General features: G+C 54.6%; 3 protein-coding genes across 3 annotated transcripts in view; 2 read left to right on the top strand and 1 right to left on the bottom strand.

Moving 5' to 3' along the window:
• The first annotated feature begins 544 nt into the window (after positions 1-544).
• Positions 545-2381, top strand: LOC127060729 (CUGBP Elav-like family member 3). The gene is made up of 4 exons (XM_050984816.1): positions 545-557; positions 630-773; positions 1550-1682; positions 2303-2381. Exons 1-3 carry the CDS (start codon positions 545-547, stop codon positions 1675-1677), a joined length of 285 nt encoding a protein of 94 aa, XP_050840773.1. The 3' UTR covers positions 1678-1682; positions 2303-2381.
• A 4274-nt stretch (positions 2382-6655) lies between these two features.
• Positions 6656-18934, bottom strand: SNX27 (sorting nexin 27; the record flags this gene model as incomplete). Its single annotated transcript, XM_050984815.1, has 9 exons — positions 6656-6801; positions 9061-9120; positions 10417-10545; positions 11653-11802; positions 12937-13026; positions 14622-14785; positions 16736-16814; positions 17678-17782; positions 18851-18934. Coding segments are annotated over 9 exons (909 nt in total), but the record flags the coding sequence as incomplete, so codon positions are not given.
• Positions 18935-19171: 237 nt separating this feature from the next.
• Positions 19172-21498, top strand: part of FCRL6 (Fc receptor like 6) — a 4669-nt gene continuing 2342 nt past the window's right edge. Inside the window, 1 exon segment of the mRNA XM_050984814.1 lies at positions 19172-19238. Coding sequence (XP_050840771.1) covers positions 19172-19238 — 67 coding nt within the window.

Below are 21498 nucleotides of genomic sequence, written 5' to 3'. Positions count from 1 at the left end.
GTTTGGGGACCCCAGTTTGGGGTCCGTGTATGGTTGGGTCAGCAGCCCCGGTTTTGGGGTCTGTGTCAGTTTTGGGTTGAGAACCCCGGTTTTGGGGTCCCGTGTCCGGTTTGGGTCGGCAGCCCCGGCTTTGGGGTTTTGGGGTCCCGTGTCCGGTTTGGGTCGGCAGCCCCGGCTTTGGGGTTTTGGGGTCCCTTGTCCATTTTGGGTTGGCAGCCCCGTTTTTGGGGTCCCGTGTCCGGTTTGGGTCAGCAGCCCCGTTTTTGGGGTCTGTGTTCATTTTGGGTCGGCAGCCCCGGTTTTGGGGTCTGTGTCCATTTTGGGTTGGCAGCCCCGATTTTGGGGTTTTGGGGTCCCGTGTCTGGTTTGGGTCGGCAGCCCTCGTTTTGGGGTTTTGGGGTCCCTTGTCCGTTTTGGGTCGGCAGCCCCGGTTTTGGGGTTTTGGGGTCTGTGTCCGTTTTGGGTCGGCAGCCCCGGTTTTGGGGTTTTGGGGTCCTGTGTCCATTTTGGGTCGGCAGCCCTGTTTTTGGGGTTTTGGGGTCTCATGTCCGTTTTGGGTCGGCAGCCCCGGCTTTGGGGTCGGTCGTTTTGGGGACGCAGTCCCAGGTGTGACCCCGCTCCCTCCGCAGGCCCCGAGGGCTGTAACATCTTCATCTACCACCTGCCCCAGGAGTTCGCCGACACCGAGATCCTGCAGATGTTCCTCCCCTTCGGCAACGTCATCTCCGCCAAGGTCTTCGTGGACAGGGCCACCAACCAGAGCAAGTGCTTCGGTAGGGACACGGGACACTGGGGACATCGGGGACATCGGGGACAACGGGGACATTGGGGACAATGGGAACATCGGGGACAATGGGGACATTGGGGGCACCAGGGACATTGGGGACAACGGGGACATTGGGGACAATGGGGGCACTGGGGACATTGGGGGCACCAAGGACATTGGGGACATTGGGGACAATGGGGACATTGGGGACAGTGGGGGCATTGGGGACATTGGGGGCACCGAGGACATTGGGGACAATGGGGACATTGGGGACATTGGGGACATTGGGGGCACCGAGGACATTGGGGACAATGGGGACATTGGGGACAGTGGGGGCATTGGGGACATTGGGGGCACCAAGGACACTGGGAACATTGGGGACACTGGGGACATCGGGGACAATGGGGACATTGGGGACAATGGGGACATTGGGGACAGTGGGAGCACCGAGGACATTGGGGACAATGGGGACACTGGGGACATCAGGGGCAATGGGGACATTGGGACACTGAGATATGGGATAGGCAGTGTGGGATTTGGGGGCACTGGGGACATGGGGACAGTGAGGATAATGGGGATAATTGGATATGGGGACACTGGGACATTGGGGACATCGGCGACATTGGGGATATCAGGGACATTGGGGACAAGGGAACAATGGGGTCAATGGTATGTGGGATATGGGAATACTGGAGACATTGGGATATGGGATGTGGGGACACGGGAAAAATGTCCCCAAATCCTCCGTGTCCCCAATGTGCCCACACCCCCGATGTCCCCCAGGCTTCGTGAGCTTTGACAACCCCGCGAGCGCCCAGGCCGCCATCCAGGCCATGAACGGCTTCCAGATCGGGATGAAGCGGCTCAAGGTGCAGCTCAAGAGGCCCAAAGACGCCAACCGGCCCTACTGAGCCCGGTGAGACCCCCGGGACCCCCGGGACACACCTGGGACACACCTGGGACCCTCTGGGACACATCTGGGACAGCTCCGGGACACCCCTGGGACACCTCTGGGACCTTCTGGGACACACCTGGGACCCTCTGGGACACCCTGGGACACCCTGGGACAGCCCCGGGACTCCCCTGGGACCCTCTGGGACCCCCTGGGACACCCCTGGGACCCTCTAAGACAGTCCCAGGACACCCTTGGGACCCCCTGAGACTCTCTGGGACACCCTAGGACACCCCTGGGACACCTCTGGGACCCCCTGGAACATCCTGGGGCACCCTGGGACACCTCTGGGACATCCTGAGACAACCTTGGGACCCCCTGGGATACCCCCAGGACACTCCAGGCCCCCCCTGGAACCTCTCCAGGGTTGGAAAACCCCCAGGGGATCCCCAGGACCACCCCCCAGAACTTCCCCAGACCCCCCATGACCCCACCAGGCTGGAACCCCCTGAGCCCCCCAAAGCCCCCCAGGTTGGGATGTCCCCCTATTGGGATTTGGGGGGTCCCTGGGATTTTGGGGGGCTGGAAATGTCCCCCAAACCCTCTTTAACCCCCCCCCCCATCCCCAAATTTTCCCTCCCCAGGTCCGGAGGCTCTGGAGCAGCACCTTTGGGTGCCCCCCCATTGCAGAGCAGCCCCCCCAAACCCAGCGGTGCCCGGGGGGGGGGGGGGCTCGGTCCTGCTGGGGGGGGGCCCCAGACCCCCCCACGCTCAGGAAGGATGGACCCCCCCTCCAGGCCCCATCCGACCCCCCCAGTCCATCCCAGTCCAGCCCAGTGCAGGGTGCCAGTGCCCCCCCACCCCCCAGCAGCCACATCCACTCCGTTTTTGGGGGGGGTCATGCCCACCCTGGGGGACCCCCAAAAGGACCCGACCCCCCCCTCCCCCGGGGACCCTTCTTGGGGCTTTTCTCACCAAACAGGACCAAAAGCAGCTCCAAACTGGGGGGGGGTCTCTGGGGGGGTCACGGGGGGTCCTGGGGGCCTTTGGGGGTCCCAAAGGGGGGGACACGCCCCCCCCCCCCCCCCGGTGTCCTCCCGGGGGCGCAGCGGGACCCCAACACTGCCACTGCCACCCGCTCCGCCCACAACCTGCCTCAGTTTCCCCTGGGGATGGGCTGGGACTGGGATGGGCCGGGACTGGGATAAACTGGGATTGGGATGGACTGGTACTGGGATAGCCTGGGACTAGGATGGACTGGGATTGGGATGGACTGGTACTGGGATAGACTGGGACTAGGATGGACTGGTACTGGGATGCTCCATTACTGGGATAAACTGGTACTGGGATGGGCTGGGACTGGAATGGATCAGCACTGGGATGATCCCACACTGGGATGCTCTATACTGGGATGTTCCATACTGGGATGCTCCATACTGGGGCACTCTGACACTGGGACCAGGACGCTCCGATACCGGAATGTTCCACCATGGGGACGCTCTGATACTGGGACGATCCCAGAGCAGAGAGATCCCAGAGCAGATCCCAGAGCAGATCCCAGAGCAGATCCCAGAGCAGGATGCTCCAGCCCTGGCATGGTCCCACACGAGGACGCTCCAATCCAGAATGTTCCATGACTGGGATGCTCCAAGGTCAGAGGGATCCAGGACCGGAATGTTCCGACACCAGAGCGTTCCATCGGCTGCTCCAACGTTGGGATGATCCCATCATCCCGTGGGACACTTCAGCACCGGAATGCCCTGACCCCGGGATGTCCCCATTCTGAGATGTCCCCACTTTTTGGGATGTCCCCACTCCGGGATGTCCCCACTTTTTGGGACATCCCCACCAGGAGCCAGATGGACACGGAGCGGCCGATCCCAGAATTCCTGGGAACTCCAAACCAGCCAAATCCAGGGGACACCAGGAGCAGCAGATCGGGGACAGGGACACGGCCACCCACACGGACACGCGGACACACGGACACGCAGCTCCGGCCCTGCCCAGCCCCAAATCCCAAACCCCAAATGATCCCAAATCCCAAATCCGGGGGGTGCCGGCCCCCACCAGCCAAACCGGGGCCGTGTCCAGCCCAGAGCCCCCCAAACCAGTGCCCCCAGTGCCCCCCCAACTGGGCCAGTGCCCCCCCCAAACCAGTGCCCCAAACTGGGCCAGTGCCCCCCCAAACCAGTGCCCCAAACTGGGCCAGTGCCCCCCCAAACCAGTGCCCCAAACTGGGTCAATGCCCCCAAACCAGTGCCCCAAACTGGGCCAGTGCCCCCCAAACCAGTGCCCCAAACTGGGCCAGTGCCCCCCCAAACCAGTGCCCCAAACTGGGCCAGTGCCCCCCCAAACCAGTGCCCCCAAACTGGGTCAATGCCCCCCAAACCAGTGCCCCAAACTGGGTCAGTGCCCCCCAAACCAGTGCCCCCACCACCCCCAAACTGGGACAATTCCCCCCCAGGTGGGGTTGGTGCCACCCCAGCCCCCCCCAAACTGGGTCAGGGCCCCCCCCCCCAGTTCCCCCCAAACTGGGTCAGGGCCCCCCCAAATGGGGTCAAGGCCCCCCCCAAGCCCCCACCCCAGTGCCCCCAGCACCCCCAAACCAGTGCCCCCCCCCTCACCCCCATCCCCGCTGTACATAAGGGGGGGCACGCGGGGCCCCCTCCGTGTCCCCCCCATTTTGGGGGGGTTTGGGTCCTGCTGGGTTGATTTTGGGGGGGTGGGGGGGGTTTGGGGGGCGTTGGGGGAGGGGCAGTGAAGCCCCCTGGGTTCAAGGCTTTATTTATTTGCTATTTATTGCAGTTCCTTTCAGAATTGACTTTTTTTTTCTCTCTTTTTTTTTTTGGGTTTTTCTGTCGAAATAAAAACAAAACAATAAAAAAACAAACAAACAAAAAAAAACACCTTAAAAAAACCCACCAAATTCCCAAAGTCCAAAAGTTTGAAACCATCCCTGGATCCTCCCAGATTTTGGGAGCCCCCCCAGGGGAAGGAGCACGGCCACGGCCCTCCGGAATTTCCTCAATAAATCAATTTATTTAAAAGAATATGTTACAATTAATTACACTAAAGGGGCTTTTCCCGACCTGGAACCCAAGGAATGGGAGCAGCTGGAAGAGGGAAAATGGGACAAGAGAGGGGGCAGGGGTTTGGTTTTGTATTTTTTTGACCAATTTCCCCCTTTTTTTGGGTTTTTTTTTTTTTTGCCTTTGATCCGTCAGAATTTGGGGCTAGCGAGAAAATTGGGATCAAAATTCAACTTTTCCTGGGATTTTACCCGAATTGGGGATGCTGAAGGAGATTTTAAGGGGGATTTTGGGCATCCCAAACCTCTCCCAGTTTCCCTCCCCCATTCCTGGGTTTTCCACAGCTCGGGGCTCCCGAGGACAACGGAAATCCAATTAATTACAGGGATCCAATTAATGGAATTAATTCCCAGCTCTTGGCTGCTCCAGAGCCGAGGATTTGGGATATCCCCCCCCCAAAAAAATCACCCCCATCCTGGCTCCAGGGGGAGGAGTGAGGAAAACCCCTTCCCAAAAAGGGAATTTGGGGGGAAATCCCACTTTGGAGCAATTCTGGCACATTCCAGAGGTCGGGAATGAGGCCAGGATGCTCCTGCTGGGTTTGGTTCCAAATATTCCCAAATCCACCCCAAACCCTGGCAGAACCAGCTCCAGGCCAGCCCAAAACCAGCTTTTCCAGGTGCTTTTTTTTTTCCCTCCAAAACATGGAAAATTCCCACTCAAAACCAGGGAAAAACGGCTTTTCCATAATTTTTCCTTCTGGGAATTGCTCAGCTGCCGGATCCACAGAAAAATCCTGCTCAAAACCAAGGAAAAATGGCTTTTCCACCTTATTTTTCCTCCCAAACCATGGGAAAATTGCACTCAAATCCAGGAAAAAATGGTTTTTCCAGGTGATTTTTCCTGCAGGAAGCTGTTGGGCCTCCTGGACCATGGAGAAATCCTGCTCAAATCCAAGGAAAAAAAATGGCTTTTCCACCTGATTTTTCCTCCCAAACCACGGCAAAGATCCACTCAAATTTTGGGAAAATGTCTTTTCCAGAAGGTTTTTCCCTCTGGCATCTACTCATCCACCCAAGATATGGGAAATTCCTGCTCCAAACCAGGGATAAAAACACTTTTCCAGCTCATTTTTCCCTCCTGGGAACATCCCAGCCACTGGATCCATGGAAAAATCCTGTTCAAAACCAGGGGAAATCAATTTTCCACATTTCTTTTCCTCCAGAACTATGGAAAAATCCTGCTCAAAATGAGGGATAATGGTTTTTTCCAGGTTATTTTTCCTGCTTGGACACCCAAGTCATGGATAAAAAGTGCTCAAAAATAGGGAAAAATGGCTTTTCCAGGTGATTTTTCAGGTTATTTTTCCCTCCTGGGAGCTGCCCAGCCACTGGATCCAGGGAAAAATCCCACTCAAAAATAGGGAAAATTGGCTTTTCCAGGTGATTTTTCCTCCTATCCCAAGGAGCCAGGCACACCCAAATCCCTGGGAAAACACCCCAAAAAGCAGGAATACAAATCCAGGAGCGGGATCTTTGTTCCAGGAGAGGCATTTCCTTGGAATTTTACTCCTTTTGGATGTTTTCCCTGTTTTTTTTTTTTTAATCCCTAGTGATTAAAAATGGATTGGGAGGAGAAACAGGTGGAAAATCCCTTTAAAGAGCTGCTGCCACCCCGTGGGATTTTAAAGGAATTATTCTCCCAGATGCCCAGGCAGGAATGGAACATTCCAAGGGATTTTTTTTTTCCTGCTTTTTCCCCCCTATTTTTCCATGTCTGACCCAGCAGAAACAACAACTTCTTAATTCCAGTTGTAAAAAAAAAAAAAAAAAAAAAAAAAAAAAATTAAAACAAAACAAAATCCCAAAATTCCCAGCCTGGAGCTGGATCTGAGTGGGAAAAAGGAGCCCCCTCAAGGTGGCTTTTCCCAGTTGGTTATTTTGGTTTTTCCTCTGGAATTCCATAAAGATGACGGGCATGAATGGATTTGGAATTAATGAGATTTAGTTTGGGGGGGCTTTAATACAATAAGGGATTTTTGGGGGGTCCTGGGAAAGCTGCCAGGGTTAAGTGGCTGCGTCCCTTTGCTGTGACCTGACCAGCTGGAAAAGGTTCTGGAAAAGAAGGAAAGGGGGACAAAGTGAAGCATTCCCACTGGGAAAGGGGGATTGAGAGGCTGGGAGGGCTGGGAATGGCTCAGATCCCAGCCAGGGCTTCAACTCACCTGGAGTGTCCCTGTCCCAGTCCCAGTGCCAATCCTGATCCCAGTCCTGATCCCAATCCCAGTGACAATCCTGATCCCAATCCCAGTGCCAATCCTGATCCCAATCCCAATCCTGATCCCAGTGCCAATCCTGATCCCAGTGCCAATCCTGATCCCAATCCCAATGCCAATCCTGATCCCAATCCTGATCCCAGTCCCAGTGACAATCCTGATCCCAATCCTGATCCCAATCCCAGTGCCAATCCTGATCCCAATCCTGATCCCAATCCCAGTGCCAATCCTGATCCCAGTCCCAGTGCCAATCCTGATCCCAGTCCCAGTGCCAATCCTGATCCCAATCCCAGTGCCAATCCTGATCCCAATCCTGATCCCAATCCCAGTGCCAATCCTGATCCCAATCCTGATCCCAATCCCAGTGCCAATCCTGATCCCAATCCCAGTGCCAATCCTGATCCCAGTCCCAGTGCCAATCCTGATCCCAGTGCCAATCCTGATCCCAATCCCAATGCCAATCCTGATCCCAATCCCAGTGCCAATCCTGATCCCAATCCCAATCCTGATCCCAATCCCAATCCTGATCCCAATCCCAATCCTGATCCCAATCCTGATCCCAATCCCAATCCCAATCCTGATCCCAATCCCAATCCCGATCCCAATCCTGATCCCAATCCCAATCCCAATCCCAATCCTGATCCCAATCCCAATCCTGATCCTGATCCCAGTCCCAATCCTGATCCCAATCCCAGTGCCAATCCTGACCCCAATCCCAGTGCCAATCCTGATCCCAATCCCAATGACAATCCTGATCCCAATCCCAGTCCCAATCCTGATCCCAATCCCAGTGCCAATCCTGATCCCAATCCCAGTCCCAGTCCCAATCCTGATCCCAATCCCAGTGCCAATCCTGATCCCAATCCCAATGCCAATCCTGATCCCAATCCCAGTGCCAATCCTGATCCCAATCCCAGTCCCAATCCTGATCCCAATCCCAATGACAATCCTGACCCCAATCCCAATGACAATCCCAATTTAAATTCCAATTTAAATTCCAATTCCAATCCCAATCCAAATTCCAATTCTAATCCCAATGCCAATCCCAATCCCAATTTAAAATCCAATTCCAATCCCAATCCCAATCCCAGTGTCAATCCCAACTCCAAATCCAATTTAAATTCCAATCCCAATGCCGATCCCAATTTAAATTCCAATTCTAACCCAAATTCCAATTGCAATTCCAATGCCAATCCCAATGTAAATTTCAATTTCAATTCCAATGCCAATTTAAATTCTAATCCCAACTCCAATTCCAATATCAATTTAAATTCCAATTCCAATGCCAATTTAAATCCCAATCCCAATCCCAATGCTAATCCTGATTCCAATGCCAATTCTAATTCCAATTCCAAATCCAATTTAAATCCCAGTGCCAATCCTGATTTAAATTTCAATTTCAAGGCCAATGCCAATTTAAATTCCAATTCCAATCCCAACTCCAATTCCAATATAAATTTAAATTCCAATTCCAATGACAATCCCAATTCGTACCTCAATTCCAATCTCAATTTAACTGCCAATTCCAATGACAATCCCAATTTAAATTCCAATCCCAATCCAAATCCCAATTTAAAATTCTCTTTAAAGCAGGAGGAGGAGGGAAATGGGATGGAGAAGGAAGACTCTTTTATCCCAGATTTATCCTGGCCATTCCCACCTCCTTTATCCCAGATTTATCCTGGCCATTCCCACCTCCTTTTATCCCAGATTTATCCTGGCCATTCCCACCTCCTTTTATCCCAGATTTATCCTGGCCATTCCCACCTCCTTTTATCCCAGATTTATCCTGGCCATTCCCACCTCCTTTTATCCCAGGTTTATCCTGGCCATTCCCACCTCCTTTTATCCCAGATTTATCCTGGCCATTCCCACCTCCTTTATCCCAGATTTATCCTGGCCATTCCCATCTCCTTTTATCCCAGATTTATCCCAGGTCATTCCCAGCTGCTCCATGAAACCTTCCCCACTTCCAGAGCTCCTCCCCTGCTTTTCCCCATCCTGGGATTATCCAGTCATTCCCTGTGGGAATTATGGACCAGGAGAAGCATTTCCCACTGAAAGCCACCTGGGAAAGGGAAGAGTTTGGAATTCTCACCTCCTTCCTCCACTTGAGCTCGCAGAACACTCGCTCGAAGCACTCGTGCATGTAATTGAACTGCCAGGGAAAAATGGGAATCAGGGAAAATCCAGGGAAAACCCAGGAGATCCAGAGGGGAGCTGGGAGCTCTGGGCAGGAGCCAGGAGCTCCTGGGTCCTGTTTGGAGGTTCTGGATCCAGCAGCTCCAGGGAGGAACCAGGAGCTCCAGGGAAAAAAACAGAGGCTCCAGGAAGGATCCAGCAGCTCCAGACTGGAGCCAGGAATTCCAGGGAAAATCCAGGAGCTCCTGGGTCTTGTTTGGAACTTCGGGATCCATCAGCTCCAGGGAGGAGCCAGGGGCTCCCAGGAGGAACCAGGAGCTCCAGGGAAAAGAACAGGAGCTCCAGAGGAATTTCAGAGAGGAACCAGAAACTCCAGGGAGGAACCAGGAATTCCAAAGAGGAGCCAACAGCTCCTGGATCCAGCAGCTCCAGAGGGGTTCCAGAGAGATCCCAGGAGGAGCCAGGAGCTCCAGAGAAGAACCAGCCTCTCCCAGGATCAGCCTCTCTGGGATCAGTCTCTCCTTCCCCCCTTTCTCAGCTTTCCCTGTGCCCCACACTCCCCCCCCAGCCCCTGTTCCCGAGGGAATTCCAGGTGGGATTTGAGGGAATTCTGGGCAGGATGTGGGGCACTCATACATCTCATTCCCAAGGGAATCTGGGTGGGATTGGGACATTCACGATCCCCTTCTCGAGGGAATTCCGGGTGGGACTGGGACACTCACACATCCCATTCCCAAGGGAATTCAGTGTGGGGATTTGAGGGAATTCCAGGCAGGATTGGGACACTCACAATCCCATTCCCAAGGCAATTCCCTGTGGGGATTTGAGGGAATCTGGGTGGGGTTTGAGGGAATTCTGGGTGGGGTTTGAGGGAATTCTGGGTGGGATTTGAGGGAATTCTGGGCGGGGTTTGAGGAAATTCTGGGTGGGGTTTGAGGGAATCCTGGGCAGGGTTTGAGGCAATTTCGGGCAGGACTGGGACACTCACAATCCCATTCCCAAGGGAATTCCAGGTGGGATTTGAGGGTATTCCGGGTGGGGTTTGAGGGAATCCTGGGCGGGATTGGGACACTTACACATCCCATTCCCAAGGGAATTCCAGGTGGGATTTGAGGGAATTCTGGGCGGGGTTTGAGGGAATTCCAAGCAGGGTTTGAGGTGATTCCGATCAGGGTTTGAGGGAGATCAGGGTTTGAGGGAATTCCAAGCAGGGTTCGAGGTGATTCTGAGTGGGGTTTGAGGTGATTCTGGGCGGGGTTTGAGGGAATCCTGGGTGGGATTTGAGGGAATCCTGGGCAGGACTGGGACTCACGTAGGGGGTGAAGATCTTGACCCAGCGCGGTTTCTTCTCGGCGCGCGCGTACTCGAAGCAGAAGGCCATGCCCTCCTCGTCCGTGTCCCAGCGCTGCATCTCCTCCCACTCGAAGGCAATCACCTGGTTCTGCAGAATTCCCAAAGCCAGCTCAGCCAGGACCCCGGGCAGGGGAGCCCCCCGGGATCAGGGTGGTTCAGGGGGTGAGGGAAAAGGAGGATTTGTCCCAGGTTTAGCACAGGGAGGAGTTCTGAGTTTCCCAAATCCCAGCAGGGAGTTCAGGGAGATCCCAGGGGGTTGCAAATCCAAAGGGGTGAGGTCAGTGATGAGCCCGCAGTGAATTCCAGGGAATTGGGAGGATCCCCAGGGATTTGGGAACACAGTCCAGGTGCAAAGCAAGGTGTGAAGTCAAGGGTAATCCCAGGGATGATCCCAGCACAACCTCCAGGGATTTGGGAACACAGTCCAGGTGCAAATCAAGGTGGGAGACTCAGGATGATCTCAGGGATTCGGGGTGACAATCCCAGAGATTTGGGAACACAGTGATGGTGTAAAACCCAGGCTGTGTGCTCAGGGACAACCCCAGGGATTTGGGGGTGACAACCCCAGGGATTTGGGGTGACAATCCCAGGGATTTGGGAACAGGGTGATGCTGTAAAACCCAGGGTGTGAGTTTGGGGACAACCCCAGGGATTTGGGAACATGGTGATGCTGTAAAACCCAGGCTGTGAACTCAGGGACAACCCCAGGGATTTGGGGTGACAATCCCAGGGATTTGGGAACAGGGTGATGGTGTAAAACCAAGGTGTGAGCTCAGGGACAACCCCAGGGATTTGGGAACAGGGTGATGGTGTAAAACCCAGGCTGTGAGCTCAGGGACAACCCCAGGGATTTGGGAACAGGGTGATGGTGTAAAACCCAGGCTGTGAACTCAGGGACAACCCCAGGGATTTGGGAACAGGGTGATGGTGTAAAACCCAGGGTGTGAGTTTGGGGACAACCCCAGGGATTTGGGAACAGGGTGATGCTGTAAAACCCAGGCTATGAGCTCGGGGACAGCCCCAGGGAGCTAGGATGACCTCAGGGATTTGGGAACACTGAGATGGTGTAAAACCAAGGTGCGAGCTCAGGGACAATTCCAGGGAGGTGGGGACAACCCCAGGGATTGGGGAGGGCACAGATGCAGGGCTGTGGGCTCGGAGATGACCTGGGGGTGGCAGGGGTGGCAGGGAGTACCTCGAGCTGGCCCTCCTCGGTGCAGGCGTGCAGTTTGAAGTGGCGGATGCTGATGGCCGAGATGACGTGGCCCTTGCGCCGCGAGTCGCACGAGCAGTGCGGGAAGGTGATCTCGTTGTAGCCCTCGCACGTCCGCAGCATGTTCAGGTACTGCGGGAGCAGCCGGTCACCGGGGGCACGGGCAGTCACCAGGGGCATGGGGAGTGAACAGGGGTGCCAGGGAGTCACCAGGGTGCCAGGGAGTCACCGGGGGCACAGGGAGTGCACCAGGGTGCCAGGGAGTCACCGGGGGCACGGGGAGTCACCGGAGTGCCAGGGAGTCACCAGGGGCACAGGGAGTGCACTGGGGTGCCAGAGAGTCACCGGGGGCACGGGGAGTTACCGGGGTGCCAGGGAGTCACCGGGGTCCCTGGGGTTCACTGGGATCCCAGGGAATGCACCCGGGTGCCAGGGAATCATGGGGGTGCCAGGGAGTCACCAGGGGCACAGGGAGTCACCAGGGTGCCAGGGAGTCACCAGGGGCATGGGGAGTGCACTGGGGTGCCAGGGAATGCACCAGGGCCATGGGGAGTGCACTGGGGTGCCAGGGAATGCACCAGGGCCATGGGGAGTGCACTGGGGTGCCAGGGAATGCACCAGGGGCAGGGGGAGTGCACTGGGGTGCCAGGGAATGCACCAGGGGCAGGGGGAGTGCACTGGGGTGCCAGGGAATGCACCAGGGGCACGGGGAGTGCACTGGGGTGCCAGGGAATGCACCAGGGGCACGGGGAATCACTGGGGGCACAGGGATTGCACCAGGGTGCCAGGGAGTCACTGGGATCCCAGGGAATGCACCAGGGTGCCAGGGAATCACGGGGTGCCAGGGAATCACCGGGGGCATGGGGAGTGCACTGGGGTGCCAGGGAATGCACCAGGACCCCAGGGAGTCATCGGGATCCCAGGGAATGCACCGGGATCCCAGGGGTTCACCGGGATTCCAGGAGTCACTGGGATCCCAGGGAATTCAATGGGATCCACCACGGAATTCAATGGGATTCCAGGGGTTCACCAGGATTCTGGGATTCACCAGGATCTCAAGGAATTCAGTGGGATTCCAGGGAATTCACCGGCACTTCAGGGGATTCACCGGGATTCCAGGGGTTCACCAGGATTCGAGGGGTTCACCAGGATTCCAGGGGATTCACCAGGATTCCAGGGGTTCACCAGGATTCCAGGGATTCACCAGGATTCCAGGGGATCACCAGGATTCCAGGGGATCACCAGGATTCCAGGGAATCCACTCACCATGACCATCTTCCTTTGCTCGCAGAGCTTCTGGAGCTGGTAGGATTTCTCCTCGGCTTTGATGTAGCCTTTCTTGACATCATCAACGGCCTGGGAATGGGAGAAAAACATGGGAAAAATCTGGGAAAAATCTGGGAAAAATCTGGGAAAAATCTGGGATTTGGGATGGGAGGAGGAGGAGCCACCTCCTGCTTCACCCTCAGGGGTTCTGATCCCAAATTCCAGCCCCAAAAAGGCTCCAAGAGAGGATGTTCCCATCCCGATTCCTGCTTCAGGGGAGTCCTGGGATATCCACAGGAAGTTTGGGAAAAGGTCCCTTGGGATGAGAGGATGGATTTGGAAAAGCTGAAAATGCTTGGGAACAAGTGAGGATGATCCAGGCAGAAAATCAGGGGAATTTGGTGGGAAAAGGGGTTTTCCTTGGGGATGGCAGTGCTGGAGTCACCATCCCAGGAATTCTCCAAATCTGGGCTTTGGCATCCAGCTGGATTCACCTCTGGAATTCCCAGGTTTCCCCCAGGTCATTCCCACCCCAATCCATGTATCCCAAAGGACAGAAGGGTATGGAGTGCTTCCAGGAATGCCTCAATCCCATAAAAAATGGGTGGAATGCCCAAAGTTGGGATCAACCACTGCACCACTCCCAACAGGAAGGAGCACTCCAGAGGAATTCCTGCTGGGAATTCCTTGGGGGACCTTGGGGTGGCCCAAGAATTTTGAGGTGCCTCAATCCCATAAAAACCAAAATCCCATCCCACTTTGGGATCAACTATGGGACCCAATGACCCCATAAGGGATTTTCTCCACCCGATGGGGAGTTCCAGAGGAATTCCAGGTGGGAATTCCTGTTGGGAATTCCTGACCTGCAGGACCTTGTGGTGGCTCAAGAATTTTGAGGTTCCTCAATCCCATAAAAACAACCAAAACCCCATCCCACTTTGGGATCAACTATGGGACCCAATGACCCCATAAGGTATTTTCTCCACCCAAAGGGGCATTCCAGAGGAATTCCTGCTGGGAATTCCTTGGGGGACCTTGGGGTGCCTCAATCCCATAAAAACAACCAAAATCATATCCCACTTTGGGATCAGCTATGGGACCCAAGGACCCCATGAGGAGTTTTCCCCACCTGATGGGTCGTTCCAGAGGAATTCCAGGTGGGAATTCCTGACCTGCAGGACCTTGTGGTGGCTCAAGAATTTTGAGGTTCCTCAATCCCATAAAAACAACCAAAGCTCCATCCCACATGGGATCAGCTATGGGACCTAAGGACCCCATGAGGAGTTTTCCCCATCCAAAGGGGCATTCCAGAGGAATTCCCAGTGGGAATTCCTGACCTGCAGGACCTTGGGGTGGCCCAAGAATTTTGAGGTGCCTCAATCCCATAAAAACAACCAAAACCCCATCACGCCTTGGGATCAGCTATGGGACCCAAGGACCCCATGAGGAGTTTTCCCCACCTGATGGGTCGTTCCAGAGGAATTCCAGGTGGGAATTCCTTGGGGGACCGTGGGGTGGGCTGAGAACCTTGGGGTGGCCCAAGAACCTTGGGGTGCCTCAATCCCATAAAAACAACCAAAACCCCATCACGCCTTGGGATCAGCTATGGGACCTAAGGACCCCATGAGGAGTTTTCCCCATCCAAAGGGGCGTTCCAGAGGAATTTCCAGGTGGGAATTCCGTACCTGGTGGAAGAAGTAGGCGACGGCCAGGTCGTTGTCGTTGAGCAGCGCCTCCTCCTCGGTGGTGAAGAGCCACTTGCGCAGGGTCAGGCAGGTCCCCGGCACGGCCGAGGTGTAGTTCTGCACGTAGAGCTTGTGGGGGAACTCGTTGGGAGCCAACTTCCGCACTGGGAACGGCCCGGGAGATCCCGGAGAGGTCGCGGAATGTCGGGGTCAGGGCGTGGCGGGGACAGGGGTTCCAGGAGAGCCAACAAAAATCGGCGTTAAAATGGGGTTTGCCCACGGGGAACGGTCAAAAATGACCCCAAATCCTTCCAGAACGACCCCAAATCCTTCCAGAGTGAGCCCAAATTCTTCCAGAGTGAGCCCAAATCCTTCAGAATGACCCCAAATCTTCCAGAATGACCCTAAATCCTTCCAGAACGACCCCAAATCCTTCAGAATGACCCCAAATCTTCCAGAATGACCCCAATCCTCCAGAATGGTCCCAAATCCTTCCAGAACGACCCTAAATCCTTCCAGAGTGACCCCAAATCCTTCAGAATGACCCCAAATCTTCCAGAATGACCCTAAATCCTTCCAGAACGACCCCAAATCTTCCAGAATGACCCTAAATCCTTCCAGAACGACCCCAAATCCTTCAGAATGACCCCAAATCCTCCAGAATGGTCCCAAATTCTTCCAGAGTGAGCCCAAATCTTCCAGAGTGACCCCAAATCTTTCCAGAGTGATCCCAAATCCTTCCAGAACGACCCGAAATCCTTCAGAATGACCCCAAATACTTCCAGAGTGACCCCAAATCCTTCAGAATGACCCCAAATCCTCCAGAATGGTCCCAAATTCTTCCAGAGTGAGCCCAAATTCCTCAGAATTACCCCAAATCTTTCCAGAGTGATCCCAAATCCTTCCAGAACGACCCGAAATCCTTCAGAATGACCCCAAATACTTCCAGAGTGACCCCAAATCCTTCAGAATGACCCCAAATCCTCCAGAATGGTCCCAAATTCTTCCAGAGTGAGCCCAAATTCCTCAGAATTACCCCAAATCTTTCCAGAATGATCCCAAATCCTTCCAGAATGACCCCAAATCCTCCAGAATGGTCCCAAATTCTTCCAGAGTGAGCCCAAATTCCTCAAAATTACCCCAAATCTTTCCAGAGTGATCCCAAATCCTTCCAGAATAACACCAAATCCTCAATTATGACCCCAAATCCTTCCAGAACGACCCTAATCCTTCCAGAATGACCCCAAATCCTTCCAGAATGACACCAAATCCTCGATTATGACCTCAAATCATTCCAGAACGACCTCAAATCATTCCAGAATGATCCCAAATCTTTCCAGGATGATCCCAAATCCTCCAGAATGACCCCAAATCCTTCCAGAATTATCCATGGATCCTCCAAGATGATCCCAAGCCCTTCCCAAATTATCCCCAAATCCTTCCAGTGTGATCCCAAATCCCTCTGAAACCCCTGGAATCTGGAGGAATATCCCAAAAATCCCGGGTGTGGTTCTGCATGTAGAGCTTGTGGGGGAACTCGCTGAGAGCCAACTTCTGCCCTGGGAAAACCTGGGAAATCAGGGAAACATTCCCTCAAATTGAGCCAGGGGAGGTCCTGCTTGGATATTCGGGAATATTTCCCCATGGAAAAGGTGATCAGGTGTTGGAAAGGGATGCTCAGGGCAGGCTGGAGCCACCATTCCTGGGAATTATCCCAAAAACTCCTGGAAGTGGCACCAGAGAGGGGATTTGGTGGGATTGGTCTCAATCTCAGGAGGCTTTTCCATCCCTGGGAGTGCCCAATTCCAGCTTGGATCAACCTGGGACAGTGGGAGGTCCCAAGACCCTGAGGATCTTTAAGGATCCTTCCCATCCCAAACCATTCCAGGATTCCCTGTCCTGCTTCAATGGGATTTTAGGGACACACCCTTCCCTATCCCAGGTTTTTCCATGGATTCTCCATCCCTGGAATCATCCAAAACCAACTTGGAGCAGCCTGGGATGGCGGGAGCCCCACAGATTCCACAATCCCACCCTAAGGACCTGCAGATCCCTCCATTCCCTTTTTTCCCAGATTTATTTTTTCCCTAAATCCCACGGAATTCCGGGCTCACCGAAGGAGTGGTTGATGACCTCGAAGAGGGCGAAGTAGTTGGCGGTGACGCTGTCCATGCCCACCTTGGCAGCCACCGCCTGGAAAACGCCGGGAAAACGGGATCAGCGCCAGCCGGGCATTCCCGGGAATTCCCTGACCACGGAAAACCCGGTTGGAACTCTGCCAGCACAACCAGGCCAGCTTTTCATTCCCGTTTTGCTCCCCGGTTCCTGGGAATGCTGAGGTTGTGGGGTCCCCACAATTCCAGCTGGGATTCCCCAGGGAAAAGGAGTGGGAAATTCCCGTCTGGGATCATTCCATGCTCAAAACTCAGCGTGGAATTCCATGGGCTGTGTCCTGAACACACCCAAATCCTGTTTATCCATGGGATTCTGGAATTCCTACTCTTTTCCAGCAGAATTTTCATCTTCTTCCAAAGGGTCTGCCCTGTGTTGTTTTATTCCCCATAATCCATGGATCCAGTGGATCCCAGCCCTCAAAAAATGGGGGGAAATCCAGATGGGAAAGGGAAAATCCAGGTGGGAAAAGGGAAAATCCAGGTGGGAAAAGGGAAAATCCAGGTGGGAAAAAGGAAAATCTAGTTGAGGAGATGGAAATTCCAGGTGGGAAAAGGGAAAATCCAGGTGGGAAAGAGGGAATTTCAGGCAGGAAAAGGGAAAATCCAGGTGGGGGTGGGGAAATCTAGTTGAGGGGATGGAAATTCCAGGTGGGAAAGGCAGTTCCAGGTGGGAAAGAAGAAAATCCAGGTGGGGAAAGACAACTGAGGTGAGAAGATGGAAGTTCCAGGTGGGAAAGGCAGAAAATCCAGGTGGAGAAAGGAGAATCCAGGTGGGAAAGAGGAAAATCCAGGTGGAGGGGAGGAAAATCCAGGTGGGGGAATCGAGTTGAGGGGATGGAAATTCCCAGTGGGAAGGGCAATTCCAGGTGGGAATGGGCTCACCTGGTACACCTGGTCCGTGGTGCTGTTCTTCTTCACCCTCACTGTCACCGTGGTGACGTCCGGGAGCGCCACCCGCAGCTCCACGTCGGAGACGCCGTTGTAATTCTGGGAAAAAGGGAAGGGAAAAATCCCCCCAAAAAATCAGGAAATTCCAATTTTCCAGCCATTTGTGATCCCTAAAAATCCCCCGGTGGGAATTCGGCGTGGGAGGAGGGATGGGGTTGGATTCTTCTCCCGAGGGAATGGTCAGAGAGCTCCAGGTGGGATATCTGGGGAAGTTCCCCCATGGAATTCCTTCATCCCTTGGTGGTCAGCACTGCCCAGGGCACTGCGGAATTGCCATCCCGGGAATTGTCCCAAATTGGGGCTTTGGGACCAATTCACCCTCTGGAATTCCCACTCATTCCCGGCGTCTTCCCTGGATCCCGAAGGATTGTGGGGTTTGGAGGAATTCTGGGAGCTTGGGGTGCCTCAATCCCATAAAAACCAGGCAGGATTGTCCCCAAAACCTGTGGATGTGGCACCTGGGGACAGGGATTGGGGTGGCCTTGGGGACAGTGGGACCTGAGGAGCTCCGAGGGCTTTTCCAGCTTTGGACATTCCATGGAAGCCTTTGGAATTTTTTTTTCCATGGAATTCTGTTGGACCAAGCCTGAATCCCATAAAAATCAGGCAGGATTGTCCCCAAAACCTGTGGATGTGGCACTTGGGGACAGGGATCAGGGTGGCCTTGGGGACAGTGGGACCTGAGGAGCTCCGAGGGCTTTTCCAGCTTTGGACATTCCATGGAAGCCTTTGGAATTTTTTTTTCCATGGAATTCTGTTGGACCAAGCCTGAATCCCATAAAAATCAGGCAGGATTGTCCCCAAAACCTGTGGATGTGACACTTGGGGACAGGGATCAGGGGTGGCCTTGGGGACAGTTGGACATGAGGAACTCCAAGGGCTTTTCCATGATTCCATGGAAGATTTTTTTCCCTATGGAATTCAGCTGGACCAAGCCTCAACCCCACCAAAAACGGTTGGAATTGTCCCAAAACCCCACGGATGTGGCACTTGGGGACAGGGATCAGGGGTGGCCTTGGGGACGGTTGGACAGGAGGGGTTTTACCACCTTGGTGATTCCATGGAAGGGTTTTTTTCCATGGAATTCTGCGGGATGACGTCACCCACCTCGTCCGACTCCGACAGGAATTCCTGCATGATGTCGCTCTCGCCGATGACCCGGATGGAGCACACTGCGGGACACACGGAATGTCACCCGGAATGCCACCAGGACCCGGGAATGTCCCCTCCGGAGCAGCCCAGCAACCCTTTCCCATCATCCCGACTCATCCTGAGGGGAATTCCTGCACCTGGGTCACCTCCTGTCCCCAGTGTCACCGTTAACTCCATGCTCTCCATGTCCTGGTGTCCCTCATGGATCCAGACCCTCTCCAAGGTGACTGGGTGTCCCTTGTGCCATCTCCTGTCCCCAGTGTCACCATTAACCCCATGCTCTCCATGCCCTGGTGTCCCTCACGGATCCAGAACCTCTCCAAGGTGACTGAGCGTCCCCTGGGTCACCTCCTGTCCCCTGGGACACCTCCTGTCCCCAGTGTCACCATTAACTCTGTGTTCTCCATGTCCTGGTGTCCCTCATGGATCCGGACCTTCTCCAAGGTGATTGAGTGTCCCCTGGGCCACCTCCTGTCCCCAGTGTCACCGTTAACTCCATGTTCTCCATGTCCTGGTGTCCCTCATGGATCCAGACCCTCTCCAAGGTGATTGTCCCCAGGGCCACCTCCTGCCCCCAGTGTCACCATTAACCCCATGCTCTCCATGTCCTGGTGTCCCTCATGGATCCAGACCCTCTCCAAGGTGACTGAGTGTCCCTTGTGCCATCTCCTGTCCCCAGTGTCACCATTAACCCCATGCTCTCCATGCCCTGGTGTCCCTCACGGATCCAGAACCTCTCCAAGGTGACTGAGCGTCCCCTGGGTCACCTCCTGTCCCCTGGGACACCTCCTGTCCCCAGTGTCACCATTAACTCTGTGTTCTCCATGTCCTGGTGTCCCTCATGGATCCGGACCTTCTCCAAGGTGATTGAGTGTCCCCTGGGCCACCTCCTGTCCCCAGTGTCACCGTTAACTCCATGTTCTCCATGTCCTGGTGTCCCTCATGGATCCAGACCCTCTCCAAGGTGATTGTCCCCAGGGCCACCTCCTGCCCCCAGTGTCACCATTAACCCCATGCTCTCCATGTCCTGGTGTCCCTCACGGATCCAGACCCTCTCCAAGGTGACTGAGTGTCCCTTGTGCCATCTCCTGTCCCCAGTGTCACCGTTAACCCCATGTTCTCCATGTCCTGGTGCCCCTCATGGATCCAGATCCTCTCCAAGGTGATTGAGTGTCCCTTGTGCCACCTCCTGTCTCCAGTGTCACCGTTAACTCCATGTTCTCCATGTCCTGGTGTCCCTCACGGATCCAGACCCTCTCCAAGGTGATTGAGTGTCCCTTGTGCCACCTCCTGTCCCCAGTGTCACCGTTAACCCCACGTTCTCCATGCCCTGGTGCCCCTCATGGATCCAGATCCTCTCCAAAGTGGATCAGGCCAACACCTGCAGTGCCCTGAGTGTCACCCTGTGCCACCTCCTGTCCCCTGGGTCACCTCCTGTGTCACCATTAACTCCATGTTCTCTATGTCCTGGTGTCCCTCATGGACCCAGAACCTCTCCAAGGCGGACCAGCCCCAGGAGTGTCTCCTGGGTCACCTCTGGTCACCTGGGTCACCTCCTGTCACCTGGGTCACCTCTGTCACCTCCTGTCCCCTGGGTCACTGTTATCCCCACGTTCTCCATGTCCTGTCCACACAAGGATCCAGGTGGATCCTCTCTGAGGTGGATCCACCCCAAAATCCCACCCAACCACCCCAAACCTCCCAGAGCAAACCCACAAATCCCAGGGAATCCCCCCTGGGAATTCCAGTGAGGGGTTTTGGGATGAGGAGAGATTTTGGGGTGAGGGATTGGGCTGAGGATGGATTTAGGGACAAGGAGGGATTTCGGTGTGTGGGATTGGGCTGAAGATGGATTTAGGGATGACGAAGGGATTTTGGGGTGCGGGATTGGGGTGAGGATGGATTCAGGGATGAGGAGGGATTTCAGTGTGCAGGTTTGGTCTGAGGATGGATTTAGGGGCAGGAGAGATTTTGTGGTGTGGGATTGGGGTGAGGATGGATTTAGGGACAAGGAGGGATTTCGGTGTGTGGGATTGGGGTGAGGATGGATTTAAGGACCACAAAGGGATTTCGGTGTGCGGGATTGCAGTGAGGATGGATTTAGGGATGAGGAGGGATTTTGAGCTGAGGAATTTTGGGCTGAGTATGGATTTAGGGACAAGGAGAGATTCTGGGGTGCGGGATTGGGGTGAGGATGGATTTAGGGACAAGGAGGGATTTTGGTGTTCAGGATTGGTCTGAGGATGGATTTAGGGACCAAGAAGGGATTTTGAGCTGAGGGATTTTGGGGTGAGGATGGATTCAGGGATGAGAAGGGATTTTGGGGTGTGGGATTGGTCTGAGGATGGATTTAGGGACAAGGAGGGATTTCGGTGTGCGGGGTTGGTCTGAGGATGGATTTAGGGGAGAGGAGGGATTTTGGGTGCGGATTGGGCTGAGGATGGATTTAAGGACCACAAGGGATTTCGGTGTGTGGGATTGGTCTGAGGATGGATTCAGGGATGAGAAGGGATTTTGGGGTGTGGGATTGGTCTGAGGATGGATTCAGGGATGAGGAGGGATTTCGGTGTGCAGGTTTGGTCTGAGGATGGATTTAGGGCCAG

The sequence above is a fragment of the Serinus canaria genome, chromosome 25 (assembly GCF_022539315.1).
Source record: "Serinus canaria isolate serCan28SL12 chromosome 25, serCan2020, whole genome shotgun sequence".
Classification (NCBI taxonomy): domain Eukaryota; kingdom Metazoa; phylum Chordata; class Aves; order Passeriformes; family Fringillidae; genus Serinus; species Serinus canaria.
This window is presented reverse-complemented; position numbering and strand designations above follow the sequence as displayed.